The sequence below is a fragment of the Asterias rubens genome, chromosome 5, assembly GCF_902459465.1.
Source record: "Asterias rubens chromosome 5, eAstRub1.3, whole genome shotgun sequence".
Lineage (NCBI taxonomy): Eukaryota > Metazoa > Echinodermata > Asteroidea > Forcipulatida > Asteriidae > Asterias > Asterias rubens.
This window is the reverse complement of record NC_047066.1, coordinates 2536218-2558594: the sequence shown is the minus strand read 5'-3', so window position 1 is coordinate 2558594 and position 22377 is coordinate 2536218. Positions and strand designations below refer to the sequence as shown.

General features: G+C 39.2%; 2 protein-coding genes across 4 annotated transcripts in view; one reads left to right on the top strand and one right to left on the bottom strand.

Annotated features, from left to right (window-relative positions):
- Positions 1-3194: 3194 nt before the first annotated feature.
- On the top strand, positions 3195-21950 carry LOC117290540 (microprocessor complex subunit DGCR8-like). 3 transcript variants are annotated; one of them, XR_004519049.1, is made up of 17 exons: positions 3195-3894; positions 4871-5013; positions 5587-5758; positions 6342-6434; positions 7288-7357; positions 7857-7929; positions 8284-8344; positions 9581-9682; positions 10091-10189; positions 10740-10831; positions 11885-11985; positions 13197-13296; positions 15251-15307; positions 16548-16631; positions 17932-18045; positions 19263-19387; positions 21863-21950. XR_004519049.1 is itself a non-coding variant. In XM_033771974.1 (16 exons), exons 1-16 carry the CDS (start codon positions 3369-3371, stop codon positions 19284-19286), a joined length of 1908 nt encoding a protein of 635 aa, XP_033627865.1. In that variant the 5' UTR covers positions 3195-3368; the 3' UTR covers positions 19287-20277. The 3 variants fall into 3 exon arrangements, 2 of the variants coding, with proteins under 2 accessions (XP_033627865.1, XP_033627864.1); XM_033771974.1 differs by lacking the exon at positions 21863-21950 and having other exon boundaries at positions 6345-6434; positions 19263-20277; XM_033771973.1 differs by lacking the exon at positions 21863-21950 and having other exon boundaries at positions 19263-20277.
- The window catches only part of LOC117290539, a 27459-nt gene continuing 26688 nt past the window's right edge, over positions 21607-22377 (bottom strand). The window contains exon 4 of the mRNA XM_033771971.1: positions 21607-22123. Within this exon, the coding sequence (XP_033627862.1) occupies positions 21837-22123 (287 nt within the window). The 3' untranslated portion in view covers positions 21607-21836. The remainder of the gene's footprint in view (positions 22124-22377) is intronic.

Here is a 22377-nt window from a genome sequence, read left to right as displayed (position 1 = left end):
AATTAAGTCCAATGCGAACAGGGCTTTACTCGGGTGCGATTCATACCCATAACCTTTACCAACTCTAGAGCAGATGGCTCACCACTAGACCATGGAGTGGTCACGCGACATACCTGAATTTGCAGTGCCTTGCACATATCGATGCGTATGGGTAAAACCAAAATTGGATTATTCTTTACCCCAGATGCAATTTTGATACTTTGAATGTTTAGACATGACAGACAGTGACCGAGTTAAAATTTACTCTGGTTCACTATTTGTTCACCAACTTTGATCAAACTCGGTCAAAATAGAAAAAAAACTATCTGAATGCAGGGATGTTTATTATTGTAAGAAGATAATAATTACCGGTAGTAAACTTGCGGGTACACCTTTTTGGTTACTTCTTATTTCCTAAAGACTTTGTATAGTACACATTTACGTTTCAATAATAATTTGAGAGTGGGAATTAAAATTAAGTTATTTTGGATGAAGCTACTTGGCTAACCTTGAGGCGATTTCTTAAGAGATTGGTGTGAATTTGATTTTGATTTTATTTATTAAGCACTTTTAAACATTGTACCAAAGCGCCTTGCACTACTACCCGTGTTCATTGGGCCTAAAAGCATACCTAAACTTACGCTTTGTCAACTCCTGTGGAGTATGCAGCACCGGCAGCCAATTGGGTACATGTATACAGGTTGTTAATCTTTCACTTCAACAATCTCTACCCTATCGGGTTGCCATTCACTCTTGGGTAAAGTCTATAGAGCTCCGAAAGCGCAAGATGCGGAACTGAAGGTTTATCTATTGTTGAACGTCAAAAACGCATGGGCGCCATTTCAGCAAGTGAATGTTTTGTTTTCCATTGATAGAAATGGTCATTGTCTGCACTGATCTATTGTTGTATCAAAAGAGTTACACGTACTTGCTGAAATGGCGTCCTGTCCAGTGGGATTTCACATTTCAGCCAGAGTTCCGCATCTTGCACCTTTGATGCTCTATAATCTTTGCTCCTGTGTGATAATAAGCAATTATAGTAAAGTGTCTTGCCCAAGAGCACAATTGTCACAATCAGAATTCGAACCCAAAGTTTACCCACAAACAAATGATATACATGTGTTTTCTCCATTTTTAATGTGTTGAGGACAAGTTTTAGCATGATGTTTAAATTTTGTAGGCACGGTTGATGTTTAAGATTATTTTCCAGGGTTGAAAACCTGACGGGTTCCAATGTCTTCAAATACAAATAGCCTTTCATTGAAACATTTTCATACAGGCAATTTCTGCTTGTAACACCATAGCATGCGTATTCAACATTTTAGGCATTCTGTCTACATAGCTACCACAGAAATTCTGTGCTTGCCCCATATTAAGCAATTAAGAACAATGATCGCAAGCGCAGAATTCGGCGATAAGCGGAGCCATGATATTGGCCCGTCTACACTTTCGTAATGCATTTGTTTTTGCCAGAGACCAAGTCACTTGACTCTGATGCAGCCAAAGGCTACGGCTCCTGACTAACGGGATCCGTTTGAGTGAGTCACTGTGCAAGCTGCAGCAGGACCAGGAGCCCCCTCCACTCCAACCCCTGCCTCTCCAACCCCCGCCTAGGTTTGGTAACAGCTCAAATATTTCCCACATCCCATGAGATAGAAAGATGCAAACAAATGGAAAAAGTTCAATACATAGATAGCCCCCCCCCCCCCCCGGTTCCCCCTCCCCCTCATGATTATTAAGACAACACTTTCTAGTTTTCTGTGTGGGCTGTCATGGCTCTAGCTAAGACTGATAGCGTCAGAAGAATATGAAGACCGATGCACAGCTGCTGCAAGAACCGACAGACATTGACAAGGAGGGCTACAATTTACAAAAAGAACTGAATTTTTCAAAAGTCAAAATAAAACACTGTCAAAATTGGTTTGTGATGGCTCTGACTGAGCGATTGAGGGCGGTTTCAACCTTGTTTCCAAACTTGTTGAGCTAGTTATTCTTTACAGACACCTGCAGCCTGCAGACGGGACGTTTTCAATCTAATACTACGATAAACGTGGGGACGAGGGAAATTCGGGAAGAGGTTGTTTGGGGCTTGTATTGTCCTCGGCCGGCGGTCGGTCTAGCACGGTTTTCTTTTTGCCTCCCCAAACGTTTGAGAACCAGCCTGCAGCCGGCCATGTCAGCTTTCATTATGTCGACTGTGGAATGTGGTCGTTGGTAAGTGAGGTTAGGGAGTGATGAAAAGGGCGAGTAAATTTATTGGTGAATTATAAATAAACGCCACTTTCCCCTCGCAAGAAATCGCCCATGCATATGCATGATGATGGGCGATTTGCAAGTGAAAAGTGCTGCCGCCTCTATGCAGTGTGATAATAAATTTGGGTTTTCCATTGGAATTAAACTTGCCATTTTTAAGGGTGTCTTTCTACTACTTAATATAGTGACATGCCTATATACATGTTCATGTTGTTAGCATTGCATATACATATTCGTTACAATTAATTTTGAAGGGTTTGTTTTATTATTATTAAAATTATAGCTTAGTCGGTTAGTTTGTTCTTTTTTTCGACAGCCTATTCATTCTTCATTCTTCATCTGTTCATTCTTGGGGTCAAATGAGGGCGCTGTTTTACTTATGTTTTTCTTTTATAGACCTTTTCGCAAATACCGGGGCGCGCGCGTAAAGCTAGGAATTAGGTGCATTGTGGTCTTGCTGGTATCCAAATTTGATCCATATATATCCCACAATGCACCTCATTCAACAGTCTGCGCGTGCGCATTGGTATTTGCGATAAGGTCTATGTCATGACATGTACATGTGTATGTATGGGGAGTGGGTATTATTTGATGTTATTTTATTGTGATTCCTTCCTCTATGTTTGGTGTAATTTACTGTAAACATGAAGAAGGTTTTTTTTCTAGGATGTTAATTTGCATTGCACATAAGAATGGAATGTTGATTCGGTCAAATTAACTTGTATTTTTATAGGGCCCCTAAAGTTAGTTTGCAGGCTGGAATAATTTTAATTGTAAATTTGTCAAAGTTTACTTCTAGTTCTAGATCATCGCTTGGAGACATTTCAAAACTGTGCTGTTATTTCCAATGGCAGAGTCAGGAGTTATTATTTTTGATGATCCTGTCTCTGGTATCGCCAAGAGCAGCACAGTTTCCCCCCTCAACTATCTTCATTCGCTACTCTCAATAAATCAATCTAGAATCTTGACTTATAAGTTGTTTCCAAAGTTACCATGGCAACTGCCTGTGGACAATGCTTGAGGTGGTCAGAAACTGTGGTAACTGTGGAAACTTGAAAATCATCTACAGGAGCTCATGAGTTTTTTTCCCGATTCAAGAGTTAAACAAGAAGTCGTCTGATTGAGGACTGGTAAAGATGGAAGACACCTCTCCAGAGTTTACTGAGATGGATAATGTATTAGAAAAAAGATTAGACGGACCACCGAGCAAAAAATGTAAACTTGATAAACATATTTTGGGGTTAACCGAAGCGGATAAGTTTCACGCCGTCCCGTCAGGCGACTTGAGTGATTTTCATCATCACCATTCTGCCAAGAATCATAAGAGTGAAGGGTCAAATTTTGGGGAGGACTTCAGGGTGCTGGATGAGTTTGCAGATGATGAGGAGGAATTTGGAGAGTTCAGTCTCTCATCCCTGAGGGATGAGGATGGTTGTAATGATGATTATGAGGAAGATGAGGAAGACGATGAAGATGACATGGATAGCCTCGGCAGCGAGATTGACGCCCTTCTTGATGAGGGATTGCCTGAGATGTACAACAAGGAACCGAAGAGGAAACGAGGAGGAGCGTTGCTTGAGACGGAGGCGGGGGCAAGCAGAGAGACGGATGAATCGTTACCAGATGGTGTGGTTGGAGTAAGAACTAAGACCATCTTAAGGAGTAAGTATGCCCTCTCGTTATAATGTGTCATTGCATTGGTGACACTTTTGAAGTACATTAAAGCAACACGTTGCCTTGGATCGGTCGATTTGGTCTTTGAAAAGCGTTCTGTAGGCCTAACCGTTTGTTATAAAATGCATATGGGTAGAAAGATGTTGTAAAAGTAGAATACAATGATCTACACAAATATGCCTCGAAATTGCGCGATCGGCCATTTATGGGAGTCAAATTTTTGACCGTGTTAGTTTGCGGCGCAAAAGGGAAACCGTGCAATTTTGAGTGATACTTGTGTGGATCATTATATTCTACTATTAAAACATCTTTCTGACCATATGGTTTCATAACAAACGGTTTCAAACGCTTTTTCTAGACCAACTCGTCCGATCCAAGGCAACGTTTTCCTTTAACAAATTTGTACAGGTACAATAATGGCATTTCAAAATACAAAAGGGCGTGTCCGAATTGGCGGCTACAGCTAGGGCTACAGCTAGACTTCAGTGTCATCATACGTTGAGGTATACATGTAGGATGTCCTTAGCAACACCCTGACAAACAGCCGTAGCCGTAACTGTAGATGCCGATTCAGATTGTACATGTACGACCTTGGCACTGAAAGACTTAAAAGGAATATCAATTCCTACCTCCAGCTCCCCTGAGTTATTTTCATCTTAAATGTTTTCTTCTTGTAGCCCCTTACCAAGAGTGGCTTTCAAGCCTTGTTGGGGATAAACTTGCTTTAAAAAAAAACAATGAAAACTTTGGATTTCAAAGGAAGTGTACCACACAAAATAAAAGACGATCAAATTGTGGTGATGGTCAAGGCCTTGATGCGCATTTGTCACCGTTCCTGACACAAGCAAATTGTAGTCGATCAATTATGTTGATGATTATTACAGATTTAATGCCAAAATTCAAGAACATTTTTTTTCTTCAGATTATTCATAATTGCCCAAACTTTTGTTTCCTTTTCCACCAGAGAGAGGTCAGATGCCACTAGAAGGCCTTCCAGACGGATGGATATCAATCGTTCATGAGTGCGGTATGCCGTTGTATCTCCATCGACCAAGCAGGGTGTGTACGTGGTCTCGACCGTATCTACTTGGTGCTGGAAGCGCAAGGGTAAGCAGTGGCGCATTCAACCTAAGGGGAGACTTAAGCCCTCTCTTAGGGCCTCACAATATTGTTATTATTTTTTTGAGAGTGAAAAAAAAGGGAAAAGAAACGGGTTTCCAAAAGGAGCATCAAGGGCATCATAAGAGATGGCGCACTCCAACCCCCCTAGTCCTATTATGTACTTGGTTCATGCTGATCGTGTCAGTAATGAGCATTTTGCAATGCGCGCCTTTACTGCGAATCTGAAATGTTTAGTGGAGTGCATGCGGTGCATGTATTTTTAGACAGACAAGGACCCAAAGAAAGTCGATCATAGGTCAAGTCTACAAAACCCTCTGTTCTTTTTAAGTGTTTAATTTTGTATTTTAGCTGGGCACCCCCATCCCCCACATCTGCATTGGGCCAAGCAATCTACATTTTTGAGAGCCAAATGGAGGAAACGTTATCACCTCCGAGTTTCAGGATTCTATGAAATGTAACATTTTTTTCATTTATTAGACTACCTCTTTTAACACTATTAACAGATTATTTTTAAGCCGTTCTTAAAAAATACAATATTATGTTTGTCACTCCTATCAGAAACACAGACCACCTCTTGCCAGCATACCCTGTCTTCATTACCAAAGAGAAAAGGACAAAGAAGCTGCTCCTAAAGAAGTCGAGCAAGAAGGATCCTCGCTTCAAGATGCAGAGGTATCTCAGGAGGCCAACAAAGATGTACCCAAAGACGGTGATCTGTCTGCCAAACAAGGTGAGCTATGTCCCAATCAAAATAAGCAACAGTAATTAGTGAGATCTCCAAATACTATTTTCTCAACTTGACAGTATTTCTCTAGAAGATTAGAAACAGTAAAAGTAATAATAACGTTGTATACAACACTTTTGACAGACCGGCGACTCAAAGCGCTTGTTTAGTTTAAGACGGGTATGGTAAGAGAGCGTGTTGGGGCTTGTCAGGGCCGAGCAGATAAGAACACCGGACTCGAGCTTTGCTTTTCTGATCAGCAGAGTGTGGGCTCGAGTCCCAGGCATGAAACTTGTGTACTAATGCATGTGTCCTTCGGATGGAACGTAAAGCCAGGTCTTGTGCGTTGGTATTGTTTGAGAAGAACCCAGTGCACTTATCATAAAGAGAATAGAGAGGTTATCTGTTCGTCTGTTGGTATTTTATTTTCTAACTATTTTTTCTATTTTTTATTCCTACAAGCGCATAGGAACTTAGCAGTGAAATTGCGCTATACAAATACAGGCTACTATTATTGTTCATAGTTTTCGATCCTTTATGTTGTCTTTGAACTTTGTTGATATTGTGTCATTCTTGATTATCTGATCAGAAGATAAAGCTGAAGGGAACAGTGCCCCGGACACGGCAAAACAAGATCCTCTACAGAGCCACAACATCCGTATATGCAAGGATGAGTCTGTCAGTAAGTCAAGTGCCTTGTTTGATTGTAAAGCTTCTATCGTAGAAATGGCCTAAAAACTGTGTCTTTTTTTTTTTTGCGCGTCAAGTTTTCCATCGCGCGACCGACTATAACTCGGCCTTTACAAGACGAGATAAATAGGGTGTGCAACAATTTCATGTTTCAAAAGTTCTGCATGTAAATCTTGCTAACAACAATTGGCCTGATACCTCACAGAGGCATTGAAGGCACTTGCCCTTGGTCAATGTCTTGATCCCCCTTATAATATTCTAGTAGAATTTGACATTTTCAGCAAAGAGTTGCCCAGGGCTCACCCTGAAATAACGCTAGCCTGGCGGCGTACATTGTCTAGTAAAAAGACTACACTAGTAAAACTGATTACACTTTACATGTGATCATGCCTACCACCATAATCAGAGTCTGACAGTTTGGGTGTTGAGTTACTGAATGGTGTTGGACTGAGGACTGCACCAGTAAACTGATTATGCTTGGGATCAGGCATACCACCACAATCAGAGTCCAACAATTTGGCTGTTGATTTACTGAATGGTATTGGATCGAGAACTGAACTAGTAAAACTGATCATGCTTTACATGGGATCCGGCATACCACCATAATCAGAATCCAACAGTTTGGGTGTTGAGTTACTGAATGGTGTTGGACTGAGACTAGTTTGCTTTGCATGGGATCAGGCATACCACCATAGGGTTCAACTATTTGGGTGTGGGGGCCTATGGTGTTTGGAGTTTGTTCTTTTTTAATTATTTAAAAAAAATATTTTTCCCGCCAAAGAGGAGCCTGGTACAGCATGGGGGAAATATTTTGAAGTATTTATTTTGATACATTTTTTTGGCAGGTGACACTGAATTGAGAAGTTACCTTGAGCAGCTGTTTGACTTTGAGGTCGTCTCAATAAACAAATTCAAGTAAGTACAAATGTTGAAAATAATAATATTCAGTAACACAGGGAGTCTGCAATAGAGCGCCCTCTGTAGTTGCTTTTCCACAGCCATTTTCACAGTGTCCCCACCGATCTCAGGAGGTGCTGGGACCAAGCGAAGGGGATCGTGAAAAGGTGGAACGTTTTTTTGTCCTTATTGCCTGCTGTTCATTGTTTGCAAAGCAGCAAGGTAATTTTTTTTGTGAGGCTGGTGAACCTTTTTCATATTCATGTCGGCCATTTAAAGGTCCCAAACTGCCCATGCACTTGGAAAGACCCGAGCTGAAATTTACAAGACCTGTAGAGGTCTTGTAGCGATTTTGTTGGAATAAAGGTTTGCGGTAACACCATGTGCATAATGTAATGACTACATGTATCTCTAAATGAGTTGGGGTGGTTCCGAAAAGAACCGTTGGTTTCAACTCGACGTTTTAACTCGGAATTCATGTTGTTGAGTAATTATTTAATTGTTTGGGATTCCACAGGACCTGGGCTGACAGAAGGAAATACACCAAAGAAGTCAAAGCAAAGCATGAAGTCTTGAATCGACCACAGTTTGTGAGTAGTCAGATAAAACTTACAAGTTGATTTTATTATCAGGATTGTAATAATTCAGCTGATCACAGTCCAATTTCATGGCTCTGCTTATTGCCGAAATCTGAGCTTTAGACCTCCTAAAAAGCACATCTAGTTTTATGGGCAGCAAGCACAAAATGTCCTTGATAAGCAGAGTCATGCAAATGGGCCAAGCTGATGTCCGCCATTTTTTATTCATTTTGAATATTATTGCCATGGGAAACTGGAAAAAAAAAACTTAAAAAGTTTGTCACAAACATTTCTAAAAGTATAAAGTTTGACACAAGAAACATTTGACACATTGGTGGTATTGATGACTATTTCTATCAATTGCAGCCTGGTCACCCTGCTGTAATAACCTGTAGGATAGCTGGTAATCAAAAGGATACCAAACGAGGTAAGATCAGATCCAATTGCTCAGAGATGAACATGGTACCTTCATTTTTTTTAGAGGGGGGGGGGCGGCTATAACTGAAGGCAGGTTGTGGGAAGAAGCTTGATGAGTACCATTAAGGTGTGGCTTAGTACACAAGTTTGAACCTGAATTCCCAAACCCTACCCTTGGTGGTAGAACATCTCTTCTATAAAGGCACTGGACACTATTGGTAATTGCTCAAAATAATTATTAGCATAAAACCTTACTTGGTAACAAATAATGGGGAGAGGTTGATAGTATAAAACAGTGTGAGAAACGGCTCCCTCTGAAGTAGCATAGTTTTCGAGAACGAAATAATTTTTCACGAATTTGATTTTAAGACCTTGGAATTAGATTTTGAGGTCTCGTAATCAAGCATCTGAAAGCACACAACTTCGATGACCAATTGAGCTCGAATTTTCACAGGTTTGTTATTTTATGCATATGTTGAGATACACCGACTGTGAAGACTAGTCTTAGTGTCCAGTGTCTTTAATTGAGAGTGGGATTGGTTGTGGGTTTGAATCACACTCCAACAGCCTGAAGATTGATTTTTCCCACAGGAGTCGGGAAAGCACTGACTACAAGGAAGAAACCACAATCACTTCAAAGTTTTAAAGATGCTATGTCAGATTTTTGGCCCCAAACATTGAAAAAAAAAAATTTTTTTGAGTGAATGGTATTTCAAAGAGTATCATCCGCTCTAACGGGACTATGACAAAAATTTAAAACGTTTCTTATAAAACACATAAGAATTGGTCACGTGATATATTGTCGGGATCCCGACAAAAAATAATTTTGAGCACTTTATTTCACTGCTACTAATAATTGGTGGACGTTTTCGAGCAATGGCTCAAATGAAAGCTTGTAACTTTCTCGACCCCTATCAAAATACCTATTGAATTTTAAATCAAAAATTTTTGGGTCAAATCGGGCAAAAATCTGACAACGCATCTTTAAAGGAATTGTTTTGTACAATTGTCCTAACAAATTGTCCAAGCATTGCTAAATATTTTCCCCTATTTTTATCTGTGTGTCTCTTTTTAAATGTGTACATGTATTTTGGGGGGTCACTTTATCTTTTGTAATGATTAGAGTATTGATTGTGTTTTGTAAGTGGTTTTATTCATCTTGTTATCCGGATAACATCATTTGAATTCAGCTGTTTTTCTGCGACTTTGATATGTAATAATAAAATATCAAAATATTTTATTTCAGAGTTTGTTTTGAATACAACTAACAAGACTCCGGTGTGCATCCTTCATGAGTATTCACAGATTGTTCTGAAGACTCAACCAACGTACACCTTTGATGATAGCGGTGAGTTTTGTCAGAATCATTTGACTTTGGCCATGGCTATGTCCATTGGTCGGAGACAATGCTGAAGAACTTTACCGTTGTCCTTAATTTTAATTGTAACAACTAAAATCAGCTGATGTGTTTTTCTAAACAAATACTAATGGTTTTCAGAGACAGTTTTCTTGAATTTGACTAGTATGAACTTCATTAATCATAAGCTTTCGGACAAAAATTAAAGAGTGATGTTTTTTTATCCTCACCAATTCTGTATAGTACCTTTAAATAAAGGGGTTGAATGTGATTATGGAACTCTTTTCAAATTGAAGGCATAGTGAAGTAGATGGTTGTCTCAATGTCTCATGTATCTCCCATTATCGCTCCGGACAAGAAAATTAAACAATGGTGTTTTTATCTGTTGAACATTTTCAGGGAATGCCAATTGTCCATTTCAAGCTTATGTAATGATTCACGGCACCAAGTATGGCAAGGGGCAAGCCAAGAGCAAGAAGGAGGCAAAAATGGAAGCAGGTTAGTTCATCTAGTAATGGAAGTGTAATCGTTTATCGTTTATCGTTTATCTATATTAAATGGTCAGACGGTAGGAGCAGGGCTTTAATTTAACACTGTACTGCAAGCCCCGGGCCAGTGTTTAAGCATCGGGCCAGTAAACTCATGTCCGGATTATAATAGGGCTTTAATTTAACACTGTACTGCAAGCCCCGGGCCAGTGTTTTAGCATCGGGCCAGTAAACTCATGTCTGGATTATAATAGGCCTAAAAAGTACTTACTGCACATATTCTTTTTTTTTTAGTTATGTTCAAATGTTGCTTGAGTCGGAAAAACACTTAACAATTATGTTGAATATTAATTTATGAAAGTTGTACATACAAAAAACAGTTTAATCGTGACATGCTGTGTAGATTTTGGGTGAAATATTTTCCAAACCATATTACTTCAGAAGGGAATCCATTCTGAAAATAATATCCACCAACAGCCGCAGTTCTTCTGGTTTTTAATTTTTGGAGTAGTTTCCATCACGCCTTAGTTAACTTTCTATTTACCACTGTTTACTCACAGCAAGGGCGACACTAGAAATCTTGATTCCTGGTGTTGTGTTGAATGAAGGCAGTAAGAAGACCGGTAAAGAGCAAGACTCGGAGCAACTTGAGGTAAGCTTTGATTGGTTGTTATTTCAAATCCTTTGACCAATCATTCTGCAATGTTTGTAGTGTGCTGCTGGTACTAGTATTCGGTTGACTAGTGTTTGTCTTCTTTAATTCTGTAGTGTTTTAACCACGAAGCCGTTGGCAACTGACTCCTTTGTCATTTGTCTGTTGGCTCTTATGTAGTGTTTTATCAAATATACACATCAGTCACTGACAGTGGGGTGCCTGATCTGTGCACAAAATGTAGTTAACAGAACCGTTTTTTACTTTTCTGTCTTTATTATGTAGTAGTTTGACTCATTTCTTATTTGTCTCCCTGCTTTTATTCTGTAGTATTTTGATCATCCTATCACTGACAGTGAAGTGTGTGATCTGTGTCTGATTTTATTATGTAGTATTTGTTACATTATCTCTGACCTCTTTCTCGTGTGTCTCTCTGCTTTTATTCTGTAGTGTTTTGGCTATGAGCTATCACTGACAGCAGAGTCTGTGATCTGTGTACAGACTGACTTTTTTTTAAATTCGCTCATTTTTATTCTATTTGGCCAGAGGGCAGAGCGTATGTTCTGTGTATAAAGTCTATAATAGATGTTAATTTTGCATCGGGGATAAAGAATATACTCAGTACTTTCCCGAGTCCAGTGAAAAATTATCACAGGCATATTACTCGGGTGGGATTCGAACCCACGACCCTTGCAATTCTAGAGCAGTGTCTAGTCAGCCGTTCTGTCTGTCCATTTGTTTCCTTTCATTCTGAAGTAATTTCCTCATAATGCCATCATTGACTTATGTAGTATTTTGACCATATACATTGGTATCACTGACAGCAGAGTGTATGAGCTATATGAAGTATAGTGAACTGACCCCTCTTCTTGTTGTGTTTTCAATTCTGTAGTGTATTGACCATATTATAACTATCCATTTATTCTGTTGTCATTTGATAATAGAGCTATCAGTTTTTTGTCTCCTTGTCTCCTTGCATTAATTCTGTAGTATTTAGATCATAGCTGTCACTGACGGGAATATTTGATTTCTGTACCTTCTTTCATTCTGTAGTATTTTGACCATATAGCTATCACTGACAGCAGGGTGTATGATCTGTGCACCAAGTCTGGTCAACTGACTCCCTTCCAAGTCCTTGGTGAATACAGACAAAGGTTTGTTTGAGAATTATCATAGAGTTATATATAAGAACTAGAGGGCGCACTGGCCTATATACCTGCCCCGGCATGCGCGCAGGCGGCCATTTTCTAACTTAACAAAACAGCCATCTTACAGCGTGTGTTTGTGCGGCCATTTTGTAAGTTGAACAAACAGCATCGCGTGAGCGTTCAATAAAAAAAACTCAAACGTTTATTTCATATTCAACGCGCGTACAGAATGGCGCGCTTGTCATTTTGAGGTCCCGTCGCGTTTGTGCAAGCAGCATCACCAGTGCGCCCTCTAGTTCTTATATATAACTCTATGAGAATTATGCATCTCATGATGAATCTTGCTTCTTTGTGAAATTCAGCCCATGGTTTGATTCCACAAAGACGATGATTTTGCCATAGATCTTTATATTGGTACATCACACTCTGCGTAGCAATTAAGATTAATACGTGTACATCTTATATGATCAATCTTAGCTCTTTGTGAATCGTAACAAGAGCTCGATACAAAAGCACTAAGATTCATGTTAACGACGATGATTTTGCCATAGTGATTTGTATTGTGACTTCACACTTTGCTTAGCAAGTATGATTGAGGATTATCTTAAGATGAATCTTGCCTCTTTGTGGAACTTAGTGCTTGCCTCGCATCTTCAGATCAAGATCGGACCACTAATAGTAATGATAACAAATCTTATAAAGCTCTGGTATCTAGAAAAAAACTATTCACTGTGCTTAAATATGACCAAGGGAAAAATGAATGGTAGGCTTGAAAAAACTATTCACTGCGCTAAAATATGACCAAGGGAAAAATGAATGGTAGGCTTGACTGAAGAGGTAAGTTTTGAGATTGGATTGAATGAAGAAATGTCAGGTTGTGATCTAAGGGTGGGAGGCAAGTCGTTCCACAGGCGGGGGGCTGCAACCGAGAAACTTCTATCCCACTAAGCTTTCAATGTGGAAGATGGAACGGCAAGCAAGTTGGCAACACTGGGCCTTAGTTGACGCACAAGATTCTTCCAGAGTTTTTCAATTTTGTATACTGTAACCACACCCATGTCAAAAGGTTTAGCGTGATTGGTAGTAATGGATAGGCTAAGAGAGGGAAACTAAGGAATTTTGGAAGTCCTTTATTTGTGTCGGCTACAAGGTAATGAAGCTCACCACACCGTAATTCTTCTTTGGATTTTTTATTGTTATTGCTCTTAATTTGTTAGGAATCACGGCATGGAGGCGATGAACTTCAACTATGAAGTCAAGATAACCAATCACCATAAGAGAGAGTATACAATGACACTTGGAGAGCACATAGTCACAGTAAGTGTATTTCTATGGTTGTATCCAGACTGGCGGCTACAGCTCGGGCTAGTTTAGCTGTGATGATAATAATAATAATAATATTGAAGTCTTATATAGCGCTTGTATCTACCAACAAGGTACTCAAGGCGCTTAGTATACACAGAAAGAGAGGTTATTGAAAGTTGTAAATTCTGAGACCCAATTATGTTGCACATTATAAGGGTTATCAAGGTGCTAGGGTGCATTTAATAGCAGCCACAGCCAGTAAGACCGGGGCAAAACCCTTCTCGTTTCGAAGTGCACTGGGTTCTTTTACATGCAATACGCAACACATGGAACCAACGGCTTTACGTCCCATCCGAAGGACGAAGCAATGGTAGTGTCACAAGTGTCACAAGTGTCATGGCTGGGGATTCGAACCCACACTCTGCTGATCAGAAACACCAGAGTTTGAATTCAGTGCGCTTAACCGCTCGGCCACAACACTTCCACAGTAAGTACATTTGTAGCCGCTATTTCGGATGCAGCCTTCATAACCAAAGATTGACAAAGCAAGCTCCTGAGATCCTCTGTTGAATAAAACATGTGATTTGTTCATGGCCAGTATATAATTGTTGCACGCTGTGACGGGGTCCATGGCGTTTTGTACACCCGAGGAGGAAAATGGCATCCGAGGCGAAGCCGAGGGTGCCATTTTCACTCGAGGGTGTACAAAAACCATGGACCCCAAATCACAGCGTGCAACAATTGTTTTGTTATACATGTACCTTGGTAACATGATTATTCGTCTTCTCTAAGTTATGTTGTCATCCTCAAACATTATAACGACAGAGTATGCATAGTTTAATAAGCAGACGAACAGTTGTCCAAATAAGAAACCATTCTTCACTGTTCCCTCGAACTCTCGGCCGTTTCGTACTAAGCGCTGGAAGTCGACCAACGGTAAGAACGATCAAGTTGACGTACACCAGTTAACATCACTCATGATACCCGCCGCGCTGTACAGCCATGGTTCATGCGTATTTGGTGCACGCCACATGATTGGTTCTCGACCAATCAAACTTTATAATTTGTTACCGAGGTATAACAAACATAATTGTTGCCAAGAGGTTAAGAGCACTGACTTAAGCTCTGGTGTTCCTGATCAACAGAGTGTAGGTTCCAGTTCTGGTCTTGACACTTTTGTTCTTGATACTTTACCATGGGTCGATTTCACAAAGAGTTAGGACTAGTCCTAACTTAGGACTTGTCCTAGGAGATATACAAATTGCATGGATAGTCCTAAGTTAGGACGAGTAACTGGTCCTAACTCGAGATAAGACTAGTCCTAACTCTTTGTGAAATCCACCCCTTCATTACTTTGTCCTTCAGATGGGACAGTAAGCCGTAGGCTCCGTGTATTAGCATTGGTAGTGCATGTAAAAGAACCCAGAACACTTTTTGGGGTTAAAGGCAGTGGACACTATTGGTAATTACTCAAAAACAATTTTTTCGCATAAAACCTTACTTGGTAACGAGTAATGGGGAGAGGTTGATAGTATAAAACATTGTGAGAATTGACTCCCTCTGAAGTGACGTACATCATTTTCGAGAAAGAAGTATTTTTCCTTGAATTTGATTTCGCAACCTCAGATTTAGAATTTGAGGTCTCAAAATCAAACATCTGAAAGCACACAACGTCGTGTGACAAGGGTGTTTTTTCTTTCGTAGTTATGTCGCAACTTCAACGACCAATGGAGCTCAAATTTTCACAGGTTTGTTATTTTATGCATACATTATGTTGAGATAATGTTGACACCAAGTGACAAGACTGATCTTTGACAATTACCAATAGTGTCCTGGTGTTTCTGGTTCACATAGCAAGCACCCTTGTGCTTGTGAGCTACAATGATTAAGTTCACTTTTAAGGCATCCTTGGTTTCATAAATCAGAAATAGATAAGAAAATAACAATAAGTATGTTTGTCTTCCAGGGTTTTTGCAAGAATAAAAAGGTTGGCAAGCAGCAAGGGGCCCAGCAGTTACTTCAGGTAAGGTGACTTTGTGTAGCAAAGAATACCCCATTTCCATCAATAAGGTGTGGAATATCAACAGGAGTTTCTATTGAAGTTACCCGCTGTATCAAAGACCAAGAGATTGACGATGAAGTTTTAGTCAACCTCGTTCCCAGGGGTGCAAATTTTATGTTGCATATTTAAACAAATTTATACGGAATCTGTGCCATTTTAAACCCCTTTTATAAACCACCTACTTGGTGGACCACAAACGTGTAATGACCTACCATCTTGCGTTCCTGAGAAGCTTTAAAAAAAAATTTAACACCACTGTTTATTCATTTCAATATACATTGCACTTTCGTATTTCTCCCTACTGTTTTGAAATATTGAACTTGTACAACCATCAAACATTTCACACTGTTTTTAATTTTGTTTAATTGATGGACATTTAAAGATGCTATGTCACATTTTTGGCCGATTTGACCCAAAAGTTTTGATTTAAAATTCAATAGGTAAATTGATGGGGGTCGAGAAAGTTACAAGCTTTCATTTGAGCCATTGCTCGATTATTACCAATTATTAGTAGCAGGGAAATAAAGTGCTCAAAATTAGACTTTGCCGGGATCCCGACAATATATCACGTGACCAATTCTTATGTGTTTTAAAAGAAACGTTTTAAATTTTTGTCATGGTTCCTGACCATTCAAAGTAAAAGTTAAACTTTTTTTCCCAGCCATTAAAAAATAGATTTTTTGGAGTGAATGGTATTTCAAGATGTATCACCTGCTCTAACGAAAAAAAGTTTAACTTTTACTTTTAATGGTCAGGAACCATGACAAACATTTAAAACATTTCTTATAAAATGCATAAGAATTTGTCACGTGATACATTGTCACGTGATACATTGTCACGTGATACATTGTACTTTGAGCACTTTATTTCACTGCTACTAATAATTGGCGGACTGTTTTGAGCAATGGCTCAAATGAAAGCTTGTAACTTTCTCGACCCCCCATCAAAAATTTTGGGTCAAATCGGCCAAAAATCTGACATAGCATCTTTAACATCGCCTGTTTGTATGCATGTATGTATTGTAGACTTTTATACATTTTTTTTTTATCTTGTTGCATTTCACAAATCAATTTTCCTCTTTTGGACTAATAAAGAATGAATTGAATTAAAATTCTAGAGAGATTAACTTATTATGAGGCAATCAAATGTTTAAGTTTATAAGTCAACATATTTAAATGTTGATCGCCATTTTGTCTTGCAGCTTCTTCATCCACATGTTGATAACTGGGGAGGAATCATCAAAATATACGGCAAAGGGACTGTCTCAAGAAACATGAAGAAGAAAGTAAGCCAGCAAACTTTGTATTAAAGCTGTCTTTCCATAATGTTTGCCATATTGTATTGAAAGGGAAGGTACACAAAGGTACACTTGTGTCCTTAAAGGAACACGTTGCCTTGGATCGGTCGAGTTGGTCTTTGAAAAGCTTTTGTAACCGTTTGTTATAAAATGCATATGATTAGAAAGATATTTTAAAAGTAGAATATAATGATTACCACAAGTATCACTCGAAATGGCGTGGTTTTCCTTTTACCTCGTCGACTAACACGGTCGGCCATTTATGGGAGTCCCATAAATAGCCGACCGTGTTAGTTCGCAAAGTAAAAGGAAAACCTCGCAATGTCGAGGCAAATTTGTGTGGACCGATCCAAGCCAAAGTGAAAAAAATACCAGTTAAACTTTTTCGCTAAGAAAAAAAAATGTTTTTCTCGCAGTGTTTATGGCAGTGGCTGCTAAATGCGCCGCATCACCTTGTAAACTTTAATTTGATCCTGTAATTAAAGGAAGTGGACAGTCTATTGGTAATTACTCAAAATAATTATTAGCATAAAACCTTTCTTGGTGACGAGTAATGGGGAGAGGTTGATAGTTAAAATCATTGCAAGAAACGGCTACACTGTACCTCTGAAGTGACATAGTTTTTGAGAAATAAGTAATTTTCCACGAATTTTATTTAAGACCTCATATTCTAGCATTTGAGGTCTCGAAATCAACCAACTAAAAGCACACAACTTCGAATGACAAGGGTGTTTTTTTCTTTTATTATTATCTCGCACTTTCGACGACCAGTTGAGCTCAAATTTTCACAGGTTTGTTATTTACACCAAGTGAGAAAACTGATCTTTGACAATTACCAATAGTGTCCAGTGTCTTTAAACTAATTTAAAACCCGTCTTAGAATGTTTCTGTATGTCCAAGCGCCTTGAGTACCTTATTAACAAGTACCTTTTCAGATCCTAATTGGTCAAAACCCAATCACATGGGGATGTATTGACGGATAATAAAGGACCGGCTTTGGAAACATAATGGCCCCTAAACCAGTTTACATTGTGTACAACTAGTTTGCTCTTTGCATGCACTTTGCATAGGCCGAAGGCCGAGTTGGATATGGGACGCAGGCGTGCTATATTTTTTTGTATTCCACTCGCGCTTGTGTGATAACTTATAGTAGGAGGGCTATATCAGACTTATATTATTTCCAGCCACAACAAAGATCTTTCCTTTTTCTCGGTGGTGAAATAATCTTTCTAACGAGGGATGGATTCTGGATGCAATGATTGTGGATTCTTAATGTGGTCTCTTCCAGGAAGCAGAGCAGAGCATAATCAGACTTCAAGCTAAATGTGAAAATGCTCCAAATGAAGCAATCTTAAAGAAACTCAGAGATGAGATGCTGGCATTCTATGACAAAGTGAAACAGGTAAGTCAAGCTTGTTGCAAGATTTCCCTACTATTGAGGGATCTTGTCAAAATTAATCCAGAACGGGTACATGTAGTCAGATGACAATTCTTTGATGTCCAATTTTTGTTGGATTTCTGTTGGACTGTATTTTTAAGAGAGACATGGTTTTACTCGTTGACAGGCACACAGTTCTCTGATGCACTTAAGACATGCCCTCATGCCAATGCAACCCACTCAGCGCTCTGGGGTTTGACTAGCTGCTTAAATGTAGTAATATAGACTTGCGTTTTTTTGGAGAATCTGAAGGGTTTGGCAGTCATTAGATGTAACTAAAGATGTGTAGTGTGACTTTTAAGTGAGACATATAAGGAGACCCCTGCTTGTTTTCTGCTTGCCAATGCAACCCGCTCAGCGCTCTGGGGTTTGACTAGCTGCTTAAATGTAGTATAAATAGACTTGCGTCTTTTTTTGGAGAATCTGAAGGGTTTAGCAGTCATTAGATGTAACTAAAGATGTGTAGTGTGACTTTTAAGTGAGACATATAAGGAGACCCCTGCTTGTTTTCCAATAGACAGCTATCTAAGTCTATGCCGTTTGCAAAAAAATCTAACCCCGGGCACTGTGAACTTCTCCCTTGTTGTTCCCTGACATGTTGGGTAAAACACCTTGTCCTGATGGTTGTCCTGCAATGGATTTCACAAAGAGTTAAGACTAGTCTTATCTCGAGTTAGGATGAGGTACTCGTCCTAACTTAGGACTAGCCAAACGTTTTTAATATCTCCTAGGACTAGTCATAAGTGAGGACTAGTCCTAACCCTTTGTGAAATTTTAAAACATGTTATTCTTTTGATCATTTTCATATAAGGGGCGTAGATTGTATCTTATTATAATAATATGATTACAGTATTATTTATGTCCGCATTCTTAAGTGCGTCTTTGTTTTGTCTGTTGAAATTCTAATGACGTTTCACTCCAATCTTACAGTCCAGAGGCTTAGGTTAAAGGGGCCTGTGTCACCATGATCAAAGCAGGCCTATGGCTGTACATGGAATTGCTAACTATCACCCAGTTACATTATGTACTCTCCAATCTCCATGTACATGTAGGTATGACACAGAGGGAGGGTGATGTGTGCAGTGACTGGATGAGCGTTCATTCTTACAGCTAAGAAAAGTCCTGCTTTGATCATGAAGACACCGCCCCTTTAATGATTATTTCTCTTCATTTCCTCATAGGATGATGATGCTGAAGATGGTTGAAGAAATACTCCAGCCCCGTGTCTTCAGAAGGAACAGTCCTTAGAAGGAAGTTCATTGATGCAGGGTAATCAGGCTAATGCTGACCAATGCTGGAATGTGAAGTGAGTGATTTCTGTTGGAATGGGAGGTGACTGCCCTGTAGGCTATGTTCCTAAAGTTCGAAAACCCTATGTTCCGAAAACCCTCTGTTCCGACAACCCCATGTTCGGATAAACTTATGTTCAGACAACTCTATGTTCTGACAAACCTATGTTCCGATAAACTTATGTTCCGACACCCTTATGTTCCAATAACTCTCTGTTCCAACAACCCTTTGAGGTGGTCAAAGAAAAAGTGAAGGGAGGCATTGCTTTCCAGGAGGTGGGCAGGGGCCATGTTGTCGGCTTTTGACGGCACTGCATGTATCTAGATTGTTCATGGGGGGGGGTTGGCACTTGGGGGGTTGCCTGGAATGGGCATGTGCCCTGACCCGAGAAAATGAATATCTTGAGACAATATGTCTACGAAGGAATGTATCCTATTTATTATTTCTCTTTACAATTTGTATAATTTAAAAGAAGAATTCAAGTTATCGAAACTGAATTAAAAGCATGCCTTCGAACCCTGCACAGCTTTTCAAAGAAACAGTAAACAATGAACTATACTTCAAATGCTAACACTCTTCAAGCCAGTTTTATTGTAGGCTTACAAATATTTTTCCCATTTGAAAATATCTGCAATAATATACAAAAATTATTATTTTTATATAGGTTGTTATAACAACCATATTTTTACTTACTAATGGCAAGATACAGTGTAAGTAATGAAGGCCTAATGAATACTTTATTGGACTGTTTTTAATTCTAGTTGGTTGAGAAGAGACTGATCCTTTAAAGGTGTTATACAGGATTGGCAGAGCTTACAAAAAAGCCCATACAGTGTTAATGTTTTGTGTGATCACCCATATACATGAAATAACAAACCTGTTAATTTTGTTGCTTAAAGGCAGTGGACACTATTGGTAATTACTCAAAATATTTATTGCCATAAAACCTTTCTTGGTGACGAGTAATGGGGAGAGGTTGATGGTATCAAACATTGTGAGAAACGGCTCCCTCTGAAGTGACAGTTTTCGAGAAAGAAGTAATTTTCCACGAATTTGATTTCGAGACCTCAGATTTAGAACTTGAGGTCTCAAAATCAACCATCTAAACGCACACAACTTCGTGTGACAAGGGTGATTTTTCTTTCATTGTTATCTCGCAACTTGGTTGATTTCGAGACCTCAAGTTCAAAATCTGAGGTCTCGATATCAAATTCCTGGAAAATTATTCTTTCTCGAAAACTATGGCACTTTACAATGTTTTATACCATCAACCTCTCCCCATTACTCGTCACCAAGAAAGGTTTTATGCCAATAACTATTTTGAGTAATTACCAATAGTGTCCACTGCCTTTAATAAATATGAAATGTAATAAATACAAATGATTGAAAAGATTGTTAATCGGAAATTCTACTTTTTAAATCTTAATACTATCAATTGTCCTTAGAAATAATTCTGTCTGAATTACTGCCACATGTGAGATGACCACCAAAGGACTATTGGTACAACATTTTAAAATGGTGACACAATTAGACATATTATGTAAAGCTGCATAGAACGTTTCCTTTGGTTCTTTGAACCGTTCGATTCTTTAAATACCCATATAAATGTCGGTCTTATACAATTTAACTGATGAGATGTGAATGTTTTATTTCAAAGGAGGTAGAGTTTTTGAGATATCGCCATAAATCCGGAGCGGTTTAGTCCACGCAGGAAAAATAATCCGTAATTGAAATACACAATGTGAGAGACACTTTAGTAACTCTTCTCATATTTAAATTTTGGGGGATAAAAACTGATTTTTGTTGTTGTTGCCATTTAGCACATTCTGATCATCAGAGTACAGGTTCGAATCCCCAGCCGTGACACTTGTGTCCTTAAGCAAGACACTTGACCATTGCTTTGTCCTTCGGATGGGACGTAAAGCCGTTGGTCCCATGTGTTGTGTAACGCATGTAAAAGAACTCACAGTGCACTTATCGAAAGAGAAGGGGTTCGCCCCGGTGTTCCTGGCGGTGGCTGCTTAATGCACCGTAGCACCTTGTAAACCCTTATAAGGTGCTAACTAATTGGGTCTCAAAATTCATCACTGCAATAACCTATCTTTCTGAAAGTTTGTATATACTCAGCGCCTTGAGTACCTTGTTTGGTAGATACGTGCGCTATATAAGACTTCGATATTAATATTATATTATTATTACCTCAAACTGAAATGATTCTCAAAATGTTTTATTACTATTGAAAGCTGCTGTACTTCCGACCAAGGACGTTGTTATTGCCTTTAATTTTAAGAGTGACCAAACATATCCCTTTAGATCACCCGTTACTCAGCCTTCGAACATGTAATGAACTCCCTGTTCAATACTTGTAATTTTAATGATAGCTTGTCAAAAGTTATTGTGAAATTTCTTCATGGCATTAATTTAATGTAAAGTTGTTTCTTTATAGTCGTCTGAATCATGAAGGTTTATAGGACCTCTTCCATCTTTCCAGGTGCTAGATACATGGATGGTACTAAACCCACTTGCTTACTGGAACTTGAATATGTAACAACCCATGGAGGGCGCTGTTCAAAGTCCTCACGGGACAAGTAGACAACATCCCCTCGATAAACAGACATCTCCGCTTTAGAAAGAGCCTTGTGGTTATGAAGAACCCTAGCTGGGGTTGTCAACTTTGTGAGGAGATGGTTGCTGCTCGTTGATTGGTTGGAATGTTTGGCAGCTGCAGCTGGTTGGTTGAGGGCCTTTGGACCTGGCGACAGAAGGAACAAAAGGCCAAAGGTCATTGTGGTTATAACAAAAGAAATGTCCATGCAATAACTTTTGGATTTTGCATACCAACTCCGAACTTTGTTAATTGGTCATTGGACCCACCAGAACTCGGAAGCCTTTTGTTTTTGGATATTAACTCCGAACTTTGCAATCTTTATTTAGACTGGTCAAGGACTGAAATTAATCTCAGAGGGGCATTTGTGTTTGTCAACACACATTATTGTTCAAGTTGGT